The sequence below is a fragment of the Mustela putorius genome, unplaced genomic scaffold, assembly GCF_011764305.1.
Source record: "Mustela putorius furo isolate JIRA1106 unplaced genomic scaffold, ASM1176430v1.1 tig00003859_pilon_pilon_pilon, whole genome shotgun sequence".
Classification (NCBI taxonomy): Eukaryota; Metazoa; Chordata; class Mammalia; order Carnivora; family Mustelidae; genus Mustela; species Mustela putorius.
This window is the reverse complement of record NW_025422011.1, coordinates 23,151,209-23,169,025: the sequence shown is the minus strand read 5'-3', so window position 1 is coordinate 23,169,025 and position 17,817 is coordinate 23,151,209. Positions and strand designations below refer to the sequence as shown.

Here is a 17,817-nt window from a genome sequence, read left to right as displayed (position 1 = left end):
GCTACGTGTGGTGCGCTCGCCTACGTGACTTCCCACACCCTCTCCCTACAGAAGGGAACAATGTGGTCAGGGTCATGAATTCTTAGTTGGTCCTTGTTGTTCCTGTACCTCCCATAACCCACTTCCTGGTTGATTGTCTTGCATCAATAGTAGCTAGTGGCATTAGCCGTGACTACCTGGCATCACGAGATTTGTTTGTAGTTAATATAAACTTGTTACAAGAACTTGCAGTTATCTGACTAGATACTGATGTATCACTCCTTGTATTGTGGTCTGCCTTATAAATGCTTGTAGGATGTGGAATAAAATCGGCACTGTTGGACATCCTCCTCCGTGCTCCTCCTGCCCCCATCTCTTTGTCTCTTAATATCTTTTCACCATCCTCTTACCCTCACGTTCCTGGTCGATTTGTCACGCCGGCCGCGACAGACTGCTCGGTATTTTGCAGTTTACTTAGCTCTCACCATTCTCTTGTCCTATTTGATCTTCACCTCAGCTTTGAGAGGTAAGCAGGACTTAACTATCTCCATTTTAGAAACGTAGATATTTTTCCAGTGCTATGACAACTTGCCCTGCTCAAGGGCAGAGTTTGACAAGAGCTGGGGATGAACACCCTCCGGAACAACCCCCAGCCAGTAAGGGATGAGGGTCTGTGACACATTGCCTCCTACCTTCCTTGTCCCCTGGTGGGAGGATTTGGACATGGTGCCTCAGAGGGACCAATGGGGCTAAACTCCAATGGCCCACAGTGGTAACTCACTAACGCTGTCTTTCCTGACTCTTCTCCCATTCCTGTCTTACCTTCCTTGCTCCCTCAGGGGGTGCCCCTCCCAAAGAGTCCACCTGCATCAAAGGCCTTGTCTCAGAGTCTAGCCTCTTTGAGTCCTTTCCCCAAGCTTCCCAGATTGTGTTTGGGATGTAGCTTTCTTTTCCCCTTGGATGATAGTATGTAAACATGGGTCCATAGAATTCTGGGGGAGTCTGAAAACATGTGATAGAGGGACTGATAGGGTCCAGGACTCAGAGAGAGGGTCCTCATGCTGTGGCGCTGTGGGCAGCCTGGAATCCAGCCCACCTTGAAGCTGGCTCCATTTTGACTTTGACCTAGACATTACTTGGTACCTTGAGCTTCAGATAGTTTTGAGTTGGTTTCTGTCCCTTGCGAATAAAAGAGTCATGGTGGGATGATGTTTATTTTTTTTCTTTCTGGTTGTATTTTACTATAATATAATTTTTTAAAAAAACATTTTAATGGCCAAATTGACAGAATAAGGTTCTAAAGGGGAAAAAATTATTGGAAATATCTTTGACAGTGTCACCTTGAATAACCCATGTGAGGACAAACCCACCATTTTCTCTTAGTATCAGTGAAACCAGGCCTTCATGAAACAATGGAATCACTGAACCATGAGTTGTCACAGGCAATCACACTCCCCAAATGCTCCCACAGCAGTGAACGACTGAGGGTCCTTCCTTTGTCAGTTCCACCAATCACCCAGGCTTTTAGAATGATTTGGATGTAGCTTCTCATTTGGCCCCAAAGCTGTGTCCAAGTTAATGACTTGGAAAAACATGCCATCATCCATATCATCTGTAAAAAACAGAGAGAGCCCTGAATCAGGCATTTCCACTGTAGAGGAAGCATTCACAAGTCCTGCCCATTTCAATAATGTTTGCATTATTTCTCACAACTGTTTAATTAGATCCTGTGTAAACAGATGGGCTTTTTTCTTTGGTCCTAAGAGCTGTAAAATTTGGGTAGTGTGCATACTGACAATTATAAATATTTGTAGTTAACAAGTAATAATCTTTTCACTTAAAAATTCCTTTATGCTAAAGAGAAAACTGATTTAATCTTATGGAAATGTACTATGGCTTTTTGTTCTATGGCATTTTTGTAGCCCTAGATTGCTGGGCATCACTGGGGGAGTGGGCATCACTGGGGAGAGTGGGCATCACTGGGACAAACCCCAGAGTACAGTGACCCTATGCTCAGGGGTTGGGTCTGTTTTCATGTACAGGTCCCTATCCATGTTTTCAGGTCGACCTCAAACTGTTCCAGATAAGATAGATCCAATTTTCAGAAATATGCAATTCCTTTAAATGTAACTTATTATAATCTGTAATAAATATGAGAGGGGTGGTGCCTGGGTAGTTCAGTGGGCTAAGTGTCTCGCTCTGAATTTCAGCTCAGGTCATAATCTTGGGTTGTGGGAGCTCTATCCACATCAGCCTCCACACTGGGCATGGAGCCTGCTTAAGATTCTTTTTCTCCTTTATCCTCTCCCTCTGCTTCTCCCCTCCCTCTCTAAATACATATACATATGAAACAATCCAAATGTGAAGTAATAGCTTATTAGTTAAATTGTGATGTTCTCATATATTATGAAAAATCTGTGGCAAGTAAAAGTGATTAAAAATGATAATGTAGATTTTATGGCAATGGGGCAGAGTATATCAACTATATAAGTGGGGAAAAAAAGCAGATTCCAAAAGACTATGAACAGCATTATCTCGATATTGTAAATACAAAAACCATCTTTCTATACATGAAAGTCTAGAAAGTCTTAGAGCAAAATGTTAACAGGATATATTTTGGAGTTGTGGGATTATATATTTTTATGTTCTTTGAGCTTTTCCAAATTTTCTAATGAACATGTATTGATTTTATAATGAGAAAAACAAAAACTAATTAAAATACAAAATAATATGTTTTAGAGAAGACAGTAAGGTGACATATAAGAAATCAGGAGGCTATTCTATGATTTTTAAGGCACTCATTCGAAAACCCTGAATGCCGCCTTCGGCATGTCAGTACATGTAGAAATACAGCGCTTTTAAAACATCAAGCCTTAAAAAAAAAAAAAAAAAAAAATCAAGCCTTTGACTTGATGTTTTTTAAACTTTTTTAAACTTGATGTTTTTAAAACATCAAGCCTTTAAAACGTCTGCCTCTGACGTGTTCACAACTTAGAAAGGCAGTGCAATCGAATTTTCTGCAATGATAGAAATGTCCTCTGTACTGTCCAGTGCAAGTAGCTATTGGGTACTAAGAACGTAGTTAGGTGACTGAAGAATGGAATTTTACACTTTATTTTATTTTCATTTAATTTTAATTTAAACAGAAGTAGCCACCGATGGCTCGTGTCTTTCCTACATGAAAATAATTAGAATTAGTGCTAGGGAGGCACACGGGATGGAAATACTAACTCTGTTCATTAAAAGCTTCTGAGAGGGGGTGCCTGGGTGGCTCAGTGGGTTAAAGCCTCTGCCTTCAGCTCAGGTCATGATCCCAGGGTCCTGGGATCGAGCCCCACATTGGGCTCTCTGCTTTGCAGGGAGCCTGCTTCCTCCTCTCTCTCTCTGTGCCTACCTCTCTGCCTACTTGTGATCTCTGTCAAATAAGTAAATAAAATCTTAAAAAAAAAAAAAAAAAAAGCCTCTGAGAGGAGATAGGTTTTGGGCAGTGGGTCTAAAGGTATAGTTAGGAATTCTCTCTGGAGGGAGAACATTTTGGGCAAAGGACACTGCAGATGCAGAGGCGTAGACTGACTAGGCCTGGAACTTTTAAGAAAGAAAGAAAAAAGTCACCAGGCAAAGATCATGTCCCATCAAGAAAGATAAGGAAGGAGCACGGGGAGGCTTAGGCATGTGCCTTCAGCTCCTGTCACAATACCCAGGTTCTGCTTTAGGCTCCCTGGCTCAGCGGGGAACCTGTTTCTCCCTCTCTCTCTGCACTAGCCCCCGCCCTACCTCCCTGCTCCTGCTTTTTCAAATACATAAATAAAATCTTTTTTTTTTTTTTTAAGGAAAGATAGGGAGAGTAATTCCTAGCAACTATCCTGTAATATTAGATCTACAGAAAGGAATCATTTTGTTACTTGTTTAGGGGAATAATAGTGTCACAATTCAGGCAGTAACTTTCAAGCCCACTAAAACCTGATTTCTCAAGATAGAAGGAGCTCTTTGTCCAAGCCAAACACTATTCTAGAAGTTTTCATGTACTTTATCTCATTTAATCACCAAAGAAACCCCATTTTACTGAAAGGGAAAACAAGGCTCCCAAAATAAGTAACCACTGGAAAACACACAGCTAGTTAAGTGGCTGAATGCAGATTCAAACTCTTGACTTAGGTCTAATTTTAAATTACCGTAAAAAGATCAACATCTATAAATATATCATGTTACTCCCATCCAGGAACACCTTGAGACTGAAAATAGAAACAAAATAGAAACACTCTGAAACAGAATGCAGACCTGAAGAGATTATGTTAAAAGATTTCACGGATCATTTCTAGACTCTAATGGTGATATCCCAGGAGACAACTACCATCATAATAAATTAACACTGGGCTGTCTTTCAAAGATCGTAGACTAAGCTGCCATTGTTTGATATGGTCTTGTCCTGTACTGAGTGCTGCAGATTACTGGAACCAGCAGTACCAAATTTGATGCCAATGTCCATAGCCCCTTGGGCCCAATTTACAAGGGTACCACCAAGTGACAAAATCTTAAGTCCCGAAACTTATCTGTGTTACCTACTGGTATAAAGAGTCTTGAATTTTCAAAGTCCCATGTCCTGGACCATTGTCTCGACCACTGTGTCTTTCTGAACTTCATTCAGATTCAACTCAATAGCCTTGCTTTAACTCCATCAACTACTTTTATAGTGATTCTTCCCAACATCTGTTCCGCTCTACTTGTGGGAATTCCTGCTAGGTCTGCATGACTTTGAACTCATTTTTTTTTCTTTTAATTTCACTAACTAGGACAACAACAGAAGGGAAAAAGGAACATTCAAGAGAAAACAGAGAATCTTCTTTACTAACACTATAGACATAAAGCAACAATTTTCTTGCACTTGATTTATTAGAAATCTCTTATTTCCAATAATGAATATATTTGAGACTTGACTTCTGTTACCTGGTATCTTCCATTTGGGGTTTTGGGAAATTTGACAGATGGATAAACAGGGAAGAATGTGAACTTGGAAGGAGAACATTCATCAGTTAATCAAACATATACAACTTATAAAGCAGGACTACTTGAAGAATGATGAGAATAAGGAGCAGAGGAAAGAAATAAATATGTTATTTATTAACATATTTATCAATATATTTATCAATATAGCATTGATATTGTCACTATGGAAGAATTAGAAACTGGAAATTTTCAGTGTAGTGTTAATTTTAGTTTATTTCGTAGTTGAACATACGTTACAAAGATGGGGATGGGAGGCTCAGAGCATTCTCATGTTTTCCACACCATGTCCTCTAACAGTTCCAGCCCAGCAGAGCTAGGAGATAAAAATGCCAGGGCTTTAGAAGGAAGACTAGCCAAATATTAGTGGCTCGGGTTCTTAATTAACTGAATTCTTTTTTCTGAGTTCTGCTCCTCAGAGGAAGACAGTAAGATGGATAGAGGCTGAATACTCTCTAATAGAAGTAGCCTGTTGGGTGAACATCCTCATTAATTAAAGCAGTAGTTTCTAGGGCTGAATTTTTAAAATATCATTTGTACAATTTTTTTTTTGCATAAATTGATGACTAGGACAATTACAACCTTTTTTAACGTATGGTTTTCCCCCTCTTTTTCCTGTTTCTTTGTTTTTGTTTGTTTGTCCTTTTTATGTCTTCTCTCTCTCCTTTCCACTCCACTTATCCCAAAGCACACTGGGTGCCGGTATGTGTGTTTTCACATGGTGCTGGAGCTCTCTCTCTCTCTCTCTCTCTCTCTCTCTCTCCCTCTCTCTCACAGACACACACAGTCAGATCATGTTATATACCTTTTAATGCATCTTGCTTTTCTCCCACAACTCCTCATGAAAATCTGTCTGAGCTGACTGTGTGGCTCTAAATCATGCTTTTTAACAGCTGCAAATCATTCCATATTTTAGCTCTATAATTTATCTCATGTGGATATTTTTTCCCTGGGCTTTTTTTAATCAACCATGCTATAATCAACATTCTTGTACTGAGCCATTATTTCTTCCAGTAGATTCCTAAGAGTGGAATTGCTGGATAAAAGGAGAGCACAGTCCTTTTCTTTTTCTTTCCCTTTAAAAGAATAGATGCTAGACTTTGTTTCTCATTTGCAAGTGACCTCTCGCATTTGCTTTGCCTCCTTCAACCTCTGTTTTCTCACTGGTAAGGGAGACATGTGGGACTGTAATGACCTTGAATGTCCTTTGCAGCTTGTTCTAAACTTATCTACATCTGCGCCTGCGCCCACTGCCCTGTGTTTTGCTGCAGTGAAGTGAGAATCATCCCCACTGCTGACTCAGGAACAAGCGTCCTGCCTGTCTGAGTCTCAGGATTTGGAACCTACATTTTGCACGCAGACTAGTCACTTAGCTGAGCCACTGATTTCCAGCCTTGGACTCTACTGAAATGCCTTGGTGAGGGAAGCTGTCCTTGATTAGTTCGGTTCTCGCTGACACCTGAGGTCCAGATGAGAACTGGACAGTAAAGCTCATTACAAATCTCCTACCTTCTGTCTTTTTTCTTGAGATTTATCTTGATCTAAACAAAAGGTGTCTCCTGACAACGGTCACAGCACCTCTGTGTTTGGGTACCTTTTCAGGATGCTCCCAGTTTTCTTTTAATGAAGATACATACTTGATTATTGTATGACCAAACCACTGAATGAGAAGGGAAAATGTTGCAAAAATGATTATCTGCTTTGTACGGCTTTCCACTCTGTGCGTGTCTACCCATTTTAAACCTTCTGGACTAGGGAGAAGGAACTGTTTTATTTGCTAATCTGATGGACTTCAAACAGATAATTTTTCCAGCCTGAGTAATAAAGATTGTTTATTGATAGCAAACCAGGCGGCTGACCCTTCTAGACACCCTACTCCCACTTAAGCCTCAAATAACCCTTGAGTCAGGACTCTCATCATCCTTATTTTACAGATGGAGAATTCACCCTCAAGGTCACAAAGGCTGGGGGGTGGCGAAGTCTGTCTATGGAATCCATATTCATAGCAGAAAACAACACTGCAGTGGAACTGGACAGTAGTGGGCAAGTGAGACAAAAATACGGCAGGGATTCTTGTCTCTTGTCAATGACACCTGAAACCCACACTGAGCCTCCGCATCTACTGTCTATAGAGGTTCAAGGTGTTTACGCCGGAAATCACCCCAACGCCAGCATCCCAAGTGGTGGGGTGGGCCGGAGTCAACACAGATCTGGGCTCAAGTCATAGCTCTGCCCGCTGGTTTTAGGCAAGTTTCTTCCCGTTTCTCTCAAACTAGCCCCTCGCTCTTTCTCACCTGCTCTCCCAAGGAGGAGAGAAGACTGGTACCGCCAGCGCCAGCTAACCCCAGAGCAGGCGCTGGTAAAACCCCCTACTCCTCTCCCTCCTGTCTTCTTCCCTCGTGGGGCAGAGGGTAGCACCCCGAATGCGGCGGGCCGCACTCCAGGCCTTCTCCTGCCTGGGTTCCAGTTTGTCCCCCGTGTCGTGGCACAAACACCGGACCGGGGCGGCCCCTTCTTCAGTAGACGCCACCCTCTCCCCCCACAAATGCCTTATAGACCCGGATTTTCACAAAATAGCTATTTATGTGCTTATCTGCAGGGAGCGGGGGGCAAAGTGATCGAGGGCGAAATCAATTACTATTTTTCATCTTTGACAAAGTAATTAAGGCCGTAGTGACTGGTTAATTCCGACTGAATGGCTACGCGGTGATGGATGCGGATTTACGGCCTCTTTGGCGGCGGCGCGCGGGCCAGATTATCACTCCAAACAGGCGCCGCGGAGGGCGGGGGCGGAGACCCGAGTCCGCAGGACTGGCACCTTTTATTCTAATTCTTTTTTTTAATACTGCGGCTCCATCCCGGCGCCGCCCAAGCGCGGACACCCAGCCGCACACCCGACGAGCTGCCCCGGGCCTTCAGCCTCGCGGTGCTCGCTCCCTCCCGCCCTCGCACACCCCCATCCTGCTGCCCTCCGGGCTGCACCCCGGCCTCCGCGCGGGCTTCACAGCGACCCCTCTTGGCCTCCCCACCCCAGACCCTCCCTCCACTCGGCACGCAGCCCCTCCTTTCTAGAATCTTGCGGCTGGAAGTGGGGAGAGGTGGGAAGCTCAAGTAGCGCCTCCACCACCACGCCCCCACCCCGCAGCCTTCCCTGCGCGTCAACCGCCTCGGAAGGGCCCGACGCGTGACCGGCGCCGCGCGGGAACCCAAGTGCGCATTTGGCCGGGGAGGGCCCGCGGGCAACACGTCAGGCCTGGGGGCTGAGCGGGGGCGGGAGCGTCACTTGTGCCCAGGGCCGCAGTACTCCCGGGTCCGGCCCCAGCCTGGGACGTCAGTGCGCCCCGGAACGTCGGGGTGCAAGTGGACGCGCCACCCGCTCCCACGCACGGCGGGGGCGGCTCAGATGCACGTAGAAAGGCCAGAGCCTTTCCAAGTCGTGACTGCCGGCGGAGAAAGTCTGTACCCGGCCAGCAGCAGGGGGGGCGGCGGTGGGGGAGGACGGGGGAGACCTACCCGACCCAGGGCCGCGCCTCGTTGCTTGGAAGTGGGGGCTGTCAAGCCTGCCCCTTACCCGTCTGGCATCTTGGTTTGGCTCCTTGGAAACTGGGGCCTGTTTCGGAAGAAGCTCCAATAAGGCTCCCTTGGCTTTCCCCGGGGCTCCCAGAGTCTGGGGTGTTTCCTAGCGCCCACCGAAGCGGAAACACGTGCGCCTGCGGGCTTTTGGGCCCCGCCTGGTCTGTTGACCCTCCTACTGCCAGAGCCCAGCAGAGTCCCACCCGGGTCTACCTTACTCCTTCTCCCCGACCCCGCTTGGCTTCCTGAGGAGCGCGCCTCCAAAGAGAGGGCGAGTGGGTCCCCGCGACGTCCAAGTAGGAAGGGTGGGGGGAGATATCCGGGGTGTGAATGAGACTTTCTAAACCTCAGTTTCCCGGGCTTCTCAAAGGCTGTTGCCAAAGCTAAATGTAATAATTCATGGAAAGCTCTTGCACAATGGTTCAATATTGAGAGCTTAATAAATGCTAACTCCAAACTACAATAAAAAGCGACCTGAAACCCGGCAAGCAAGGCGACTCTCAAGGAAGGCTTTATCAGGGAACCTATGCTCGTTCCATCCTAGTGCAGACCGTGGGTCCCAGCTGGTTGCCCTCGGAAGAGCCAGGCGGGCTAGCCAGTGAACCGCGGCACCCGAGCGCTCTCGAGCAGGTCGAAAGGAGGCGGGAGGGGTCTCCGCAGCGCCCCGGGCGCTCACCGCAATCTGCCGCCGCAGCCTCCCCCTGCGGCCTCCGGGGCATTGTCCTACTGCCGCGTGGGGACGGCCCAGCCGAGTGCGACGGAGCCGACCCCGAGGCGGAGGGGCGGGCTGCGGACGGCAGGGAAGAGACTGAGTGCCTTCCTAGACTCCCAACCCCTGAGGCCAGGGGTTCCCCCAAGGAGGCCGGCCAGAAAGGAGAGAGGGGAAGCGTTTTATTATGAATCCCCTTTTAGTCGTCTTTGTGAAGGTGTCTTCCCTTTCTTCTGATCGTAGCCGTTGCTTTGTACTAACAGGAAAGTCCATCTTTAGGGCCACCCCTCGCTCCCGCCGCAGTACGGTAGATCATCCTGTCCTCCTGTGGCTTCCCGGTTGCCCAGCCGTGATGCCTGGTTGCTGGAGATCGCGATTTGAAGCATTTCGCAAACCTTGCACTTCCACCGGCGGGGCTGTGGTGGGGTTTTATTGAGGGTCTATGAATAAAGAATGGGTGTCTTTTGACTTTGAAAGTGACCTAAGAACGAAGTCACTCTTGAAAATAATTTCCTCTTTATTTCTCGAAAGTATTTTCAGAGGAGCCTAAAAAATACGAGAACAGTCACAATTTTACCCAGAATGTCTTTTGTGTTAATAGAGATAAAACAGGAAGGCAGGGGCGCCTGAGTAGGTCATTCGTTAAACGTGTGCCTTGGACTGAAGTCATGGTCCCAGGGTCCTGGGATCTGGCCCAGAGTCGGGATCCCTGGGAACCTGCTTCTCTCTCCCTCTCCCACTCCCCCTGCTTGTGTTCCCTGTCTAGCTGTCTCTCTCTGTGTCAAATAAATAAAATCCTTTTTTTAAAAATAGGAAGGCAAATATTAGACCTCAGTTTGTAAGCGAAACCCCTAGTTTTCTGGGAGGGCTAACAGCCCTCTAGCACTGGTTGTCTCCTAGGGTAAGGCTGTGAGGATCTGAAGTCCGCATACACGCGGGCAGGTACATCTTTATAAATGAAAGACAAGTGAGCGCCAGCCATCCCAGAGCTGTGGTGCTACGTGCAGACCCTCGATCTCTGGGTAATATTGTGGACTCCGCCCGGCAGATCGGAGAGGCAGATATGGGATCTAAAGGAAGAAAAAGACGGAAATATGACAGTGATTTAATTCCTTCCCCCTCTCCCACCTCATAGCCCAATCCGCTCTGTTGGCGGCTGCGCCTCGCCTTGGGTGCAGTGGGACGTGTCCCTCCCATGTTTCCCTTAATTAGGAGGAGGCAAACTTCTGTCATCCCCTCCCGCCGGCTTCGGTTTAGTAATCAGACCCACATGAGTCACGTCAAACACGCAGCCCCCTCCCGCCGGAGGGACAACTGGCCAGCGTACTCTCGGCTGTTGTCCCTTTAAAACTCGAATCCAAGGGGGTAATGATTTATCAAACTTGTGTTATCAAGAAAATGTCAAACGAAGGGCACCTTGCTTTGCACTGACGCAAACCTGGCCTTTCCCAAGGAGATATAGAAAGCGCCTCTCTTGCTGGAGTCAAACCCAGTCTTGTCAATAGCTGGTTTCACTCTCAACCGGTTCAATCTGTTGCCCGTGTCAGACATGGTGAGTGTTTGCTTTTGTTCTTTTAAGAGAAGAGGGAGCTGCGGGTGGAGGGAGGGCAGATTCGTTTAGAATACTTCTTTTTGAAGTGTTCTGTGCATTTTGGAAGAGGAAGGGAGGGCAGTTCTCACAGCTGTAGGTATTTTGTTTTTTGTTTTTTGTTTTTTTGCGAGCATCACTTGAGGTCGGAAGAGTTTCCTGAGTGTGGAGGTTGGAGGGATCTCTTAACTGGGACCCTGGGCACTGTCCTCGGTGTTGAAAGCCAGGTGCCGGTACTGAGGCTAGGCGCTCGGAGTCCTAGAGGCTATTGAGATAAGAACGCTTGCTGGAGCCACGGTACTTAGATCTGGTGCAAATTAATGAGTTCTGTTCTGTGCATTTATGAAAGATGGTTAGATGAGATGTGTGCTGTTGAGGTGAAGGTTATATGACCATTCTTACAGTATAGTAGTAAATAATAGTGCTAATTTTTAGGGAGCCCTGAAAGATAACAGGAGGAGAGGAAGCAGACAGAAAAAGCACCGCAGGCATTTCTCTTCATTTGAAACTCAATTGAGAAAAAGCAAATGAAAATTAGTCCTGAGTTTTGGCCCCCAAGCAGGTGTAGGGGCAGGAAGGACCATAGACTCCTGTGGTTAGTTATTGGAGGGAGAAGGAGAATCCAAAAACTTTGCATGCTGTTTTACATATCTGGGAATCTGGAAGTGTGTAGGTTGTATAAGATAACAAACCTGGTTACTCTCTTGCGTTTTACATCTGGTTTATTATGGTGGTTGTGGGGTTGTTCTTGTTGTGTTGATTGCAGCCCTTACCCCTACCTTTGCTACCTGGAGGGTAGGGATGGTGCGCTGGGATTTGCACAACTGATTTGGCCTGAAAACCGCGCTGGTGCCAGGGCATCAGCTTTGTGGCCACAGCTTGCCTATCGCTAAAAAAAAAAAAAAAAAGCAATGTGCATTATTGAATGACAAAGGAAATGGGGCGGAAAATTAAAGAATCTTTCTACAATGGTGATGGGGAGGTGGGCACCTACAGCCGTGATGTGAAATCCAAAGAGAGCAGGGAGCTCATGGCTGTAGGGTTATTTCCACCCTCCTCTTCTCCCCCCCTCCAAAAAAAAATTCTATTTCCTTAGTTTTCCCACGATCAAAGAGAGGAATAGTAACCGCTTTATGCCATCTGGTTATTGCCAAGACGGGCAAATTGGGAAATACGGTTTTTCTTGGAGAGGGGAAAAAAAAATTCAGATTCCAGTTTATTCCGTAGATCTCGTGTCTGGACCTGAGTGGTGAACTTCTTTATATGCAGGTACAGGTATTTTAAAAGCAGCCGTGACTTTGTGTGTGTGCACGAACTTCACATTGTATTTGCAGGATTGCGGTGCTCCCAAAGAAATGAACACACAACCAGCCAACAGCCTGGGGGCGGCGATGGCGGTGGGCCACCGCGATGGCCCGTGCGCACCCAGGACGAGCCCGGAGCAGGAGCTTCCCGCTGCCGCCGCCGCGCCAACGCCGCGTGTGCCCAGGTCCGCTTCCACAGGCGCCCAAACTTTCCAGTCCCCTGACCCGCGAGCCTGCGAGACCGAGCGGCTGGGAGTGGGGACTTGCAAACTCAGTAGCCCGCGGGCGCCGGCGGCCCCCGCAGCTCTGAGGGACTTGAACGAGGCGCGCAGCGCGCAGGCCGCCGCTCCTTCTGGGGCCGCCGAGCCCGGCAACGCTCTTCATTGTAAGATTCCGGCCCTGCGCGGCCCCGAGGGGGATGCTAACGTGAGTGTGGGCAAGGGCACCCTGGAGCGGAACAATACCCCGGCTGTGGGCTGGGTGAATATGAGCCAGAGCACCGTGGTGCTGGGCACGGATGGAATCACGTCCGTGCTCCCGGGCAGCGTGGCCACCGCTGTCGCCCAGGTAAGCAGGTCGCGCTCAGCCCGCGCCGCCTCCTGCTCCCTAGGCGTGCGAGGCGAGCGGGCTGTGGCGGGTGCACGTGTGCTGATGGGGAGACCGGTTGGCAGTGCCAGGTAATGGATGCGGGAGGCAGCTTTGGGGCTTCGGAAGCTCGCACTGCGCTGGGGTCCCCGGTTCAGGGCGTGAGGGCCGTAGTGACCCTGCCAAAGAAATTGAGAACTCAGGAGCTGCCACTACCTGTCCCTCCCCATTCTCGGTAGTCTCAGACATTGGTGTGCAGCTTTATTAAGCAGTTGAGGCAGATAGGTTTATGAAAACAGGACTCCCCCTTTTGTCTATGACCGAGCCTTTTAAAATGTTTTTCCTTAATTAAAAAAAAATTAAAAAGGGGCACCTGGGTGGCTCAGTCAGTTGAGCCTCCAGCTGGATCTCAACATAGGGTCCTGAGTTCAAGCCCCACGAGTGGGCTCCACGCTGGCCAGAGCCTACTATTAAAAATAAAAATTAAAAAACAAATGAATACCGCGGAACACAGCCCCTGCCTCCCCTCCTCCCCCGCACGGCAGGGAATAACAGTTTAAGTATCTCAGCCTTTTCACTCAGAGTTACCAGTTATCATATAAGAACTCACTGATTGATGAGAGGTGGGTTTACATGAAGCTGCTTCGAAGCTTAAGCTTCAGGACCCTTCCAAAACCCAGCATCTTACTTCGTTATCATAACTTTGTATATTTTGGTGTTCTTATTTTAAGGGGAAATATCTCAAATGAGTAAGTTCCATGCCCCACAAACCTGGACCCACCTCTGGATTTGATCTTTTATGCTCAACCAGAGGCATGAAAAATCCACAAAATCCCAATTCTGGGTTAGGGATAAGGCAGCTAATACTGGTCACTATTACCCTCTCTCGTGGGCTCTTGTCTTCTTCCATGTCCCTGCCATCCCTCTCCTTCCTCTGATCTCTTCCCTCCTCAGTCCGGTCTCACCTATTTTAGCTCTTCCCTCCCCACCCCCAGTCTTTCTGCAGTCTCCTCCCCTTCCCTGGGCTTGGGGGCTAGGCAAGCATCCCGTGGTGGGTGCCCGAATCAAGACATCTGCCTGTGTGAGATTTCAGATTTATACAGCGCTTGTGTTCATGGTAATTCTAGTGTTTGTAGGTACACACACACACACACACACACACACACACATCCACAGGCTCACACTGCAGGAGCCCAAATATTAGAATAAGAACTAGAAATGAACATACACGGAGGCTTTCCCACTTGCCCCTGTTTTGGGAGTCCACTTCTGGAGCGTTTGTCTGTATATATTAGCTGCCTCTGACAGCATGTGGCCCAATAGTGTGAACCCAGGTGGAGGCAGAAAATTGTTTCAGATGCCTTGCTTAACCTCCGCACTGCGGCAAAAGCAGCCGGAACTCCCACCCCTTTAGCTGGGGAAGAAAGGGATGGTGTGTGGGGCGGGAGGTGGTGTGCCTGGGAGGGAGTGTTGGTGGGGGGGATGTTGCAGATGTTCAGAGCAGATGAAGCCCGGTATTTGCCTATCTTCATCTCTGCCCATTTTTCTGTTCTTGCCTTTCTGACACCTACGTTGGCCCTCCTCTCTTCAGAGACTTCCTCCTGTCCTGATAGCTTCTTTACTGCCCACAGCCTGTGTCAGAGTGTGAGACCTACCAGGTTGCTAGAATAGGAAATGAAGTATGACTGAGGAGGCAGAAGCCAGGCAGTGACTTGGGTCCCTGGAACCTTTGTGTGGTGTCCAGGTGTCCTGAGCATTTTGAATTTATTTGAGGTGGCTTCACCCCCATCCTTTGGTGCTTAGTAGTGAGGCATTCCAGAACAAGGTATTGCCCCTAAGAGAGCATCTTAGGGTGAATTTGGAGAGGTGAGCCTCAAAGGTCCATAGATTGCTGGAGCTGGAAAGTGCCTCAGGGGATAGTTATTCTGAGCCCCTCGTTTTTTTCAAATGGGGGCACAGAGGCGCGGAGAGAGCAAGTGGCTAGCCTGGGATTATCCAGTGGTAAAGTTTAGACCAGAACTCAAGGCTTTAGATGTCCTGTCTCTTCTCTATCCTTCCTCTTGTTTCACACCCACGTCTCCCTCCTGCCTGTTCACCTTTCCCTGGTGTTGAGAGGTGGCCCCCTTAAATTAGCAGACAAGGCAGGTTCTGCCTGAAGGCGTTGGCAGAGAACGTGAGGCAGGGGCTCTGGCTGGCTTTGGGCATCGCAGCTCTCTTTCTGGACTAGCAGACTCCAGAGGGAGAAAGGGCTGAGGAAGGCCTGTGTTGAGGGTTTAGGGAAGGGAGGGGGTTCTTAGGGATCTGCTTGCTATCTAGGCATGATATGGGGGGGGGGGGCTGCTTGCCAATTGAACTCTTGGTCAGGGGTTGGGGATGGAGGGACCTGCTTGCAACCAACCAACAGGTTCAGGGTTTGGGGAAAGCTGCTTGCTGGTGTGCCCTGACTGCAGGAATTGGGAAGGAGGGGTTTAGGGGTCTGTTGAAGAGGAATCTTCAGATCCGAATTGGGAGCCTGCTTGCTGGAAGGCTCTCAGTGCAGGGTTGAGGGGTGAGGGCCCTGCTTGGAGATGCATCTTCTCTTCCAGATTGGGGTCCTGCTTGCCAATGCATCCTCGGTTGGAAAATGGGGGCCTGCTTGCCGGGAAAGACCCTCAGCAGGGGGGAGGGGCGGAATGGGGCCTGCTTGCGACCGACCCCCCCCTCCCCCCGGGGCTGTTATCCGACAATGTGCTTTTCCGCCCCCAGGAGGACGAGCAAGGGGATGAGAATAAGGCCCGAGGGAACTGGTCCAGCAAACTGGACTTCATCCTGTCCATGGTGGGGTATGCAGTGGGGCTGGGCAATGTCTGGAGGTTTCCCTACCTGGCCTTCCAGAACGGGGGAGGTACGGCTTTTCCGGTCTTTCCGCCTACGGCGCGGCGGGGCGGGCACTTGCGGGTTGGGGAGGTGCGCAGAGCCCTGGGAGGGGGCTGGGAGGGGAGGCTCCCCCCAGCCTCCTCACGCTCCAGCCCCATCCGGGGTAGGCATCAGTGCTGAGCCAGAGGGCCGGAGGCACTGTAACTGGTTGGCCCTGGATGCAGGAGGCTTTTATCAGGAGACTCGGGAGAGGTGGGCCTCCCTGATCCCCCACTGAACCAGCCCGCGGGACTGGCTCCCCAGCCAAGTGGGCATTGACAGAGGGGAGTTCAAACTCTAATTTCGCTGACGAATATTCTGGTAGCAGCACACTTTATGTGTGCTGTAGTACAGTAGCTGTGTGGTCCTGGACACCAAATTAAGGACGGTTTAAGATTATAACCTGGAAATCTGAGCCTACCTGGGAGACTTTGGGAATGGGTACTTGAGTCAGGCATAATGCAGACTGAGCAAAACACACAGCGTGAGTGGAGAGAAGCCGGGGCTTGTACTCTCAAAAATCTCTCAGAAAAAAATATATTTTTTTTAATTTAAGAAAAGTTTTTTTTTAAACCCTCTCAGAAGTATCCCCACAGATACACCCTCTTGGGCACGTGCGGGACAGATTTTGACTTTAGCCAAATTGGTAAAACCGGTTTCCGTTTCATTGGTCTTCACTGGGTGGAAGAAGCTGCTTTTGAAGGAAAATCATTTCAGAAATGGTAAAGATGCGGGTTAGGCACACGCCAGCTGCCAGTCCGCTAGAATTCCCCTGTACGGTCTTGTGTGCTCACCAAGGAGGAGGGACCCAGCACCCAGCACGTTCCAGGTCCCTTTTGTTTGCCCTCTGCCACCCTGAAGCCGCTTAACCAGAGGCTTGCCCGCCCCACACTGCCCAAACTAACAAGTTCCCATCTCAGAATAGGAATTTGCAACCTAGACTCCCTCCTAGGGCCAAAGAGACCCTCACCCCCGCCCCCAGGTTAGGATTTTCCTATTTTGTTTTCCTATTCCGATTTTGTTTTCTTTTGGGTGGGCTCGGAACAGGAGACAGGTGCTTCCCCCTGGGGTGATTAAAATAGAAAAACAGGCCTTCTCCCCTCTAATTCCAAATAAGGACGCACTGACAAGTACTTAGGAGGACTGTAGCCCCTTTGCAATCAGAGATGCCCTAGAAACCGAAGAACGTGTGCCGGCCACACAAACCTAGGCCCCCTAGCTGGGTTTCCACTTGGTTTTCAGCAGGAGTCCCAGCTCAGGATTCAGGAATTGGGCTGGAGTTGCTATACTAAGGTTTCCATTGACAGCGGGCAGCTGGGTACCGCAGGATGGGGCTAGGGAGGGAGTTTCAGCGGGCGGAGGCGAAACTGCTCCAGTGTTGCCCTGCCCCCTGTCCCTGTCCCTGCCCCTGATCGCCTTTTCTGGTCCTGGGGTTCCAGGAGCTCCTTGTGGAGCCAGGCACAAGGAGGGGGAGGCAGACTCCTCCCCACTCCCCCACCCCCCACTGCAGCTCTGCTTCTGGCCCCCAGCACCGGAGAGCTCCCCTTGCCTCCTCCTTCTCAGAAACGGAAGAGAAGGATTGCACAATTCACATCTTTCTCAAAAACCCCATCAGGAGAGGCTAGAGCAGGATCCCTGGTTTTAATTTCCATCCACTTGAGGATACTGCTGGACCTTCCCTGGCTGGAGAGGCCTGGGCAGGGGTCCTTCTGCCAGACAGGAAGTTGGAAAGAACAGAGCAGAAAAAAATCAACTTCCCTTCCCTGGAGCCCAGCATTCTGGGCTCTGGCATCCCTGATGTCCAAATGGGCTCTGACCCTTGCAACAGTCTTCCTGGTCCAATCTTTTCAAAGATCATGGCTGTTTCCCAGAGCCTTCCCAAACAACCTACAACAATCATTGAAGGGAAAAGAGTCCCAGAGAACCTCTCTCAGTCTGTGGAGGCCTCCTGACTGCTACTGTCCTGGTTGGGGATGGGTGGTGTTCCAGGGAATCAAGAGATGAAGAGTTGACAGCCCCAGGGAGCTAGATAAGATAAGACACCAAGTCTAGATAAGACACCAAATTAATATTGTCAAGTGCTCAGTGCCTGGGGAAGTGACTGAGGGAGGACAGAGGAGGGAGGCTTCTTGGAGGAGGAAGCATTTGAGTTGACCTTGAAGGACAGAAGGGACTTTTTATGT

General features: G+C 49.0%; 1 protein-coding gene across 3 annotated transcripts in view; it reads left to right on the top strand.

The window, feature by feature from the left end:
- Window positions 1-345: 345 nt before the first annotated feature.
- Window positions 346-17,817, top strand: part of SLC6A5 (solute carrier family 6 member 5) — a 67,144-nt gene continuing 49,672 nt past the window's right edge. The window contains exons 1-3 of one of the 3 annotated variants that reach the window (XM_004752141.3): window positions 10,418-10,814; window positions 12,185-12,721; window positions 15,485-15,623. In XM_004752141.3, coding sequence (XP_004752198.1) covers window positions 10,812-10,814; window positions 12,185-12,721; window positions 15,485-15,623 — 679 coding nt within the window. In that variant the 5' untranslated portion in view covers window positions 10,418-10,811. Of the gene's footprint in view, window positions 506-10,417; window positions 10,815-12,184; window positions 12,722-15,484; window positions 15,624-17,817 lie in introns of those variants that run through there. The other 2 variants (XM_045066125.1, XM_045066126.1) reach the window with 2 other exon arrangements.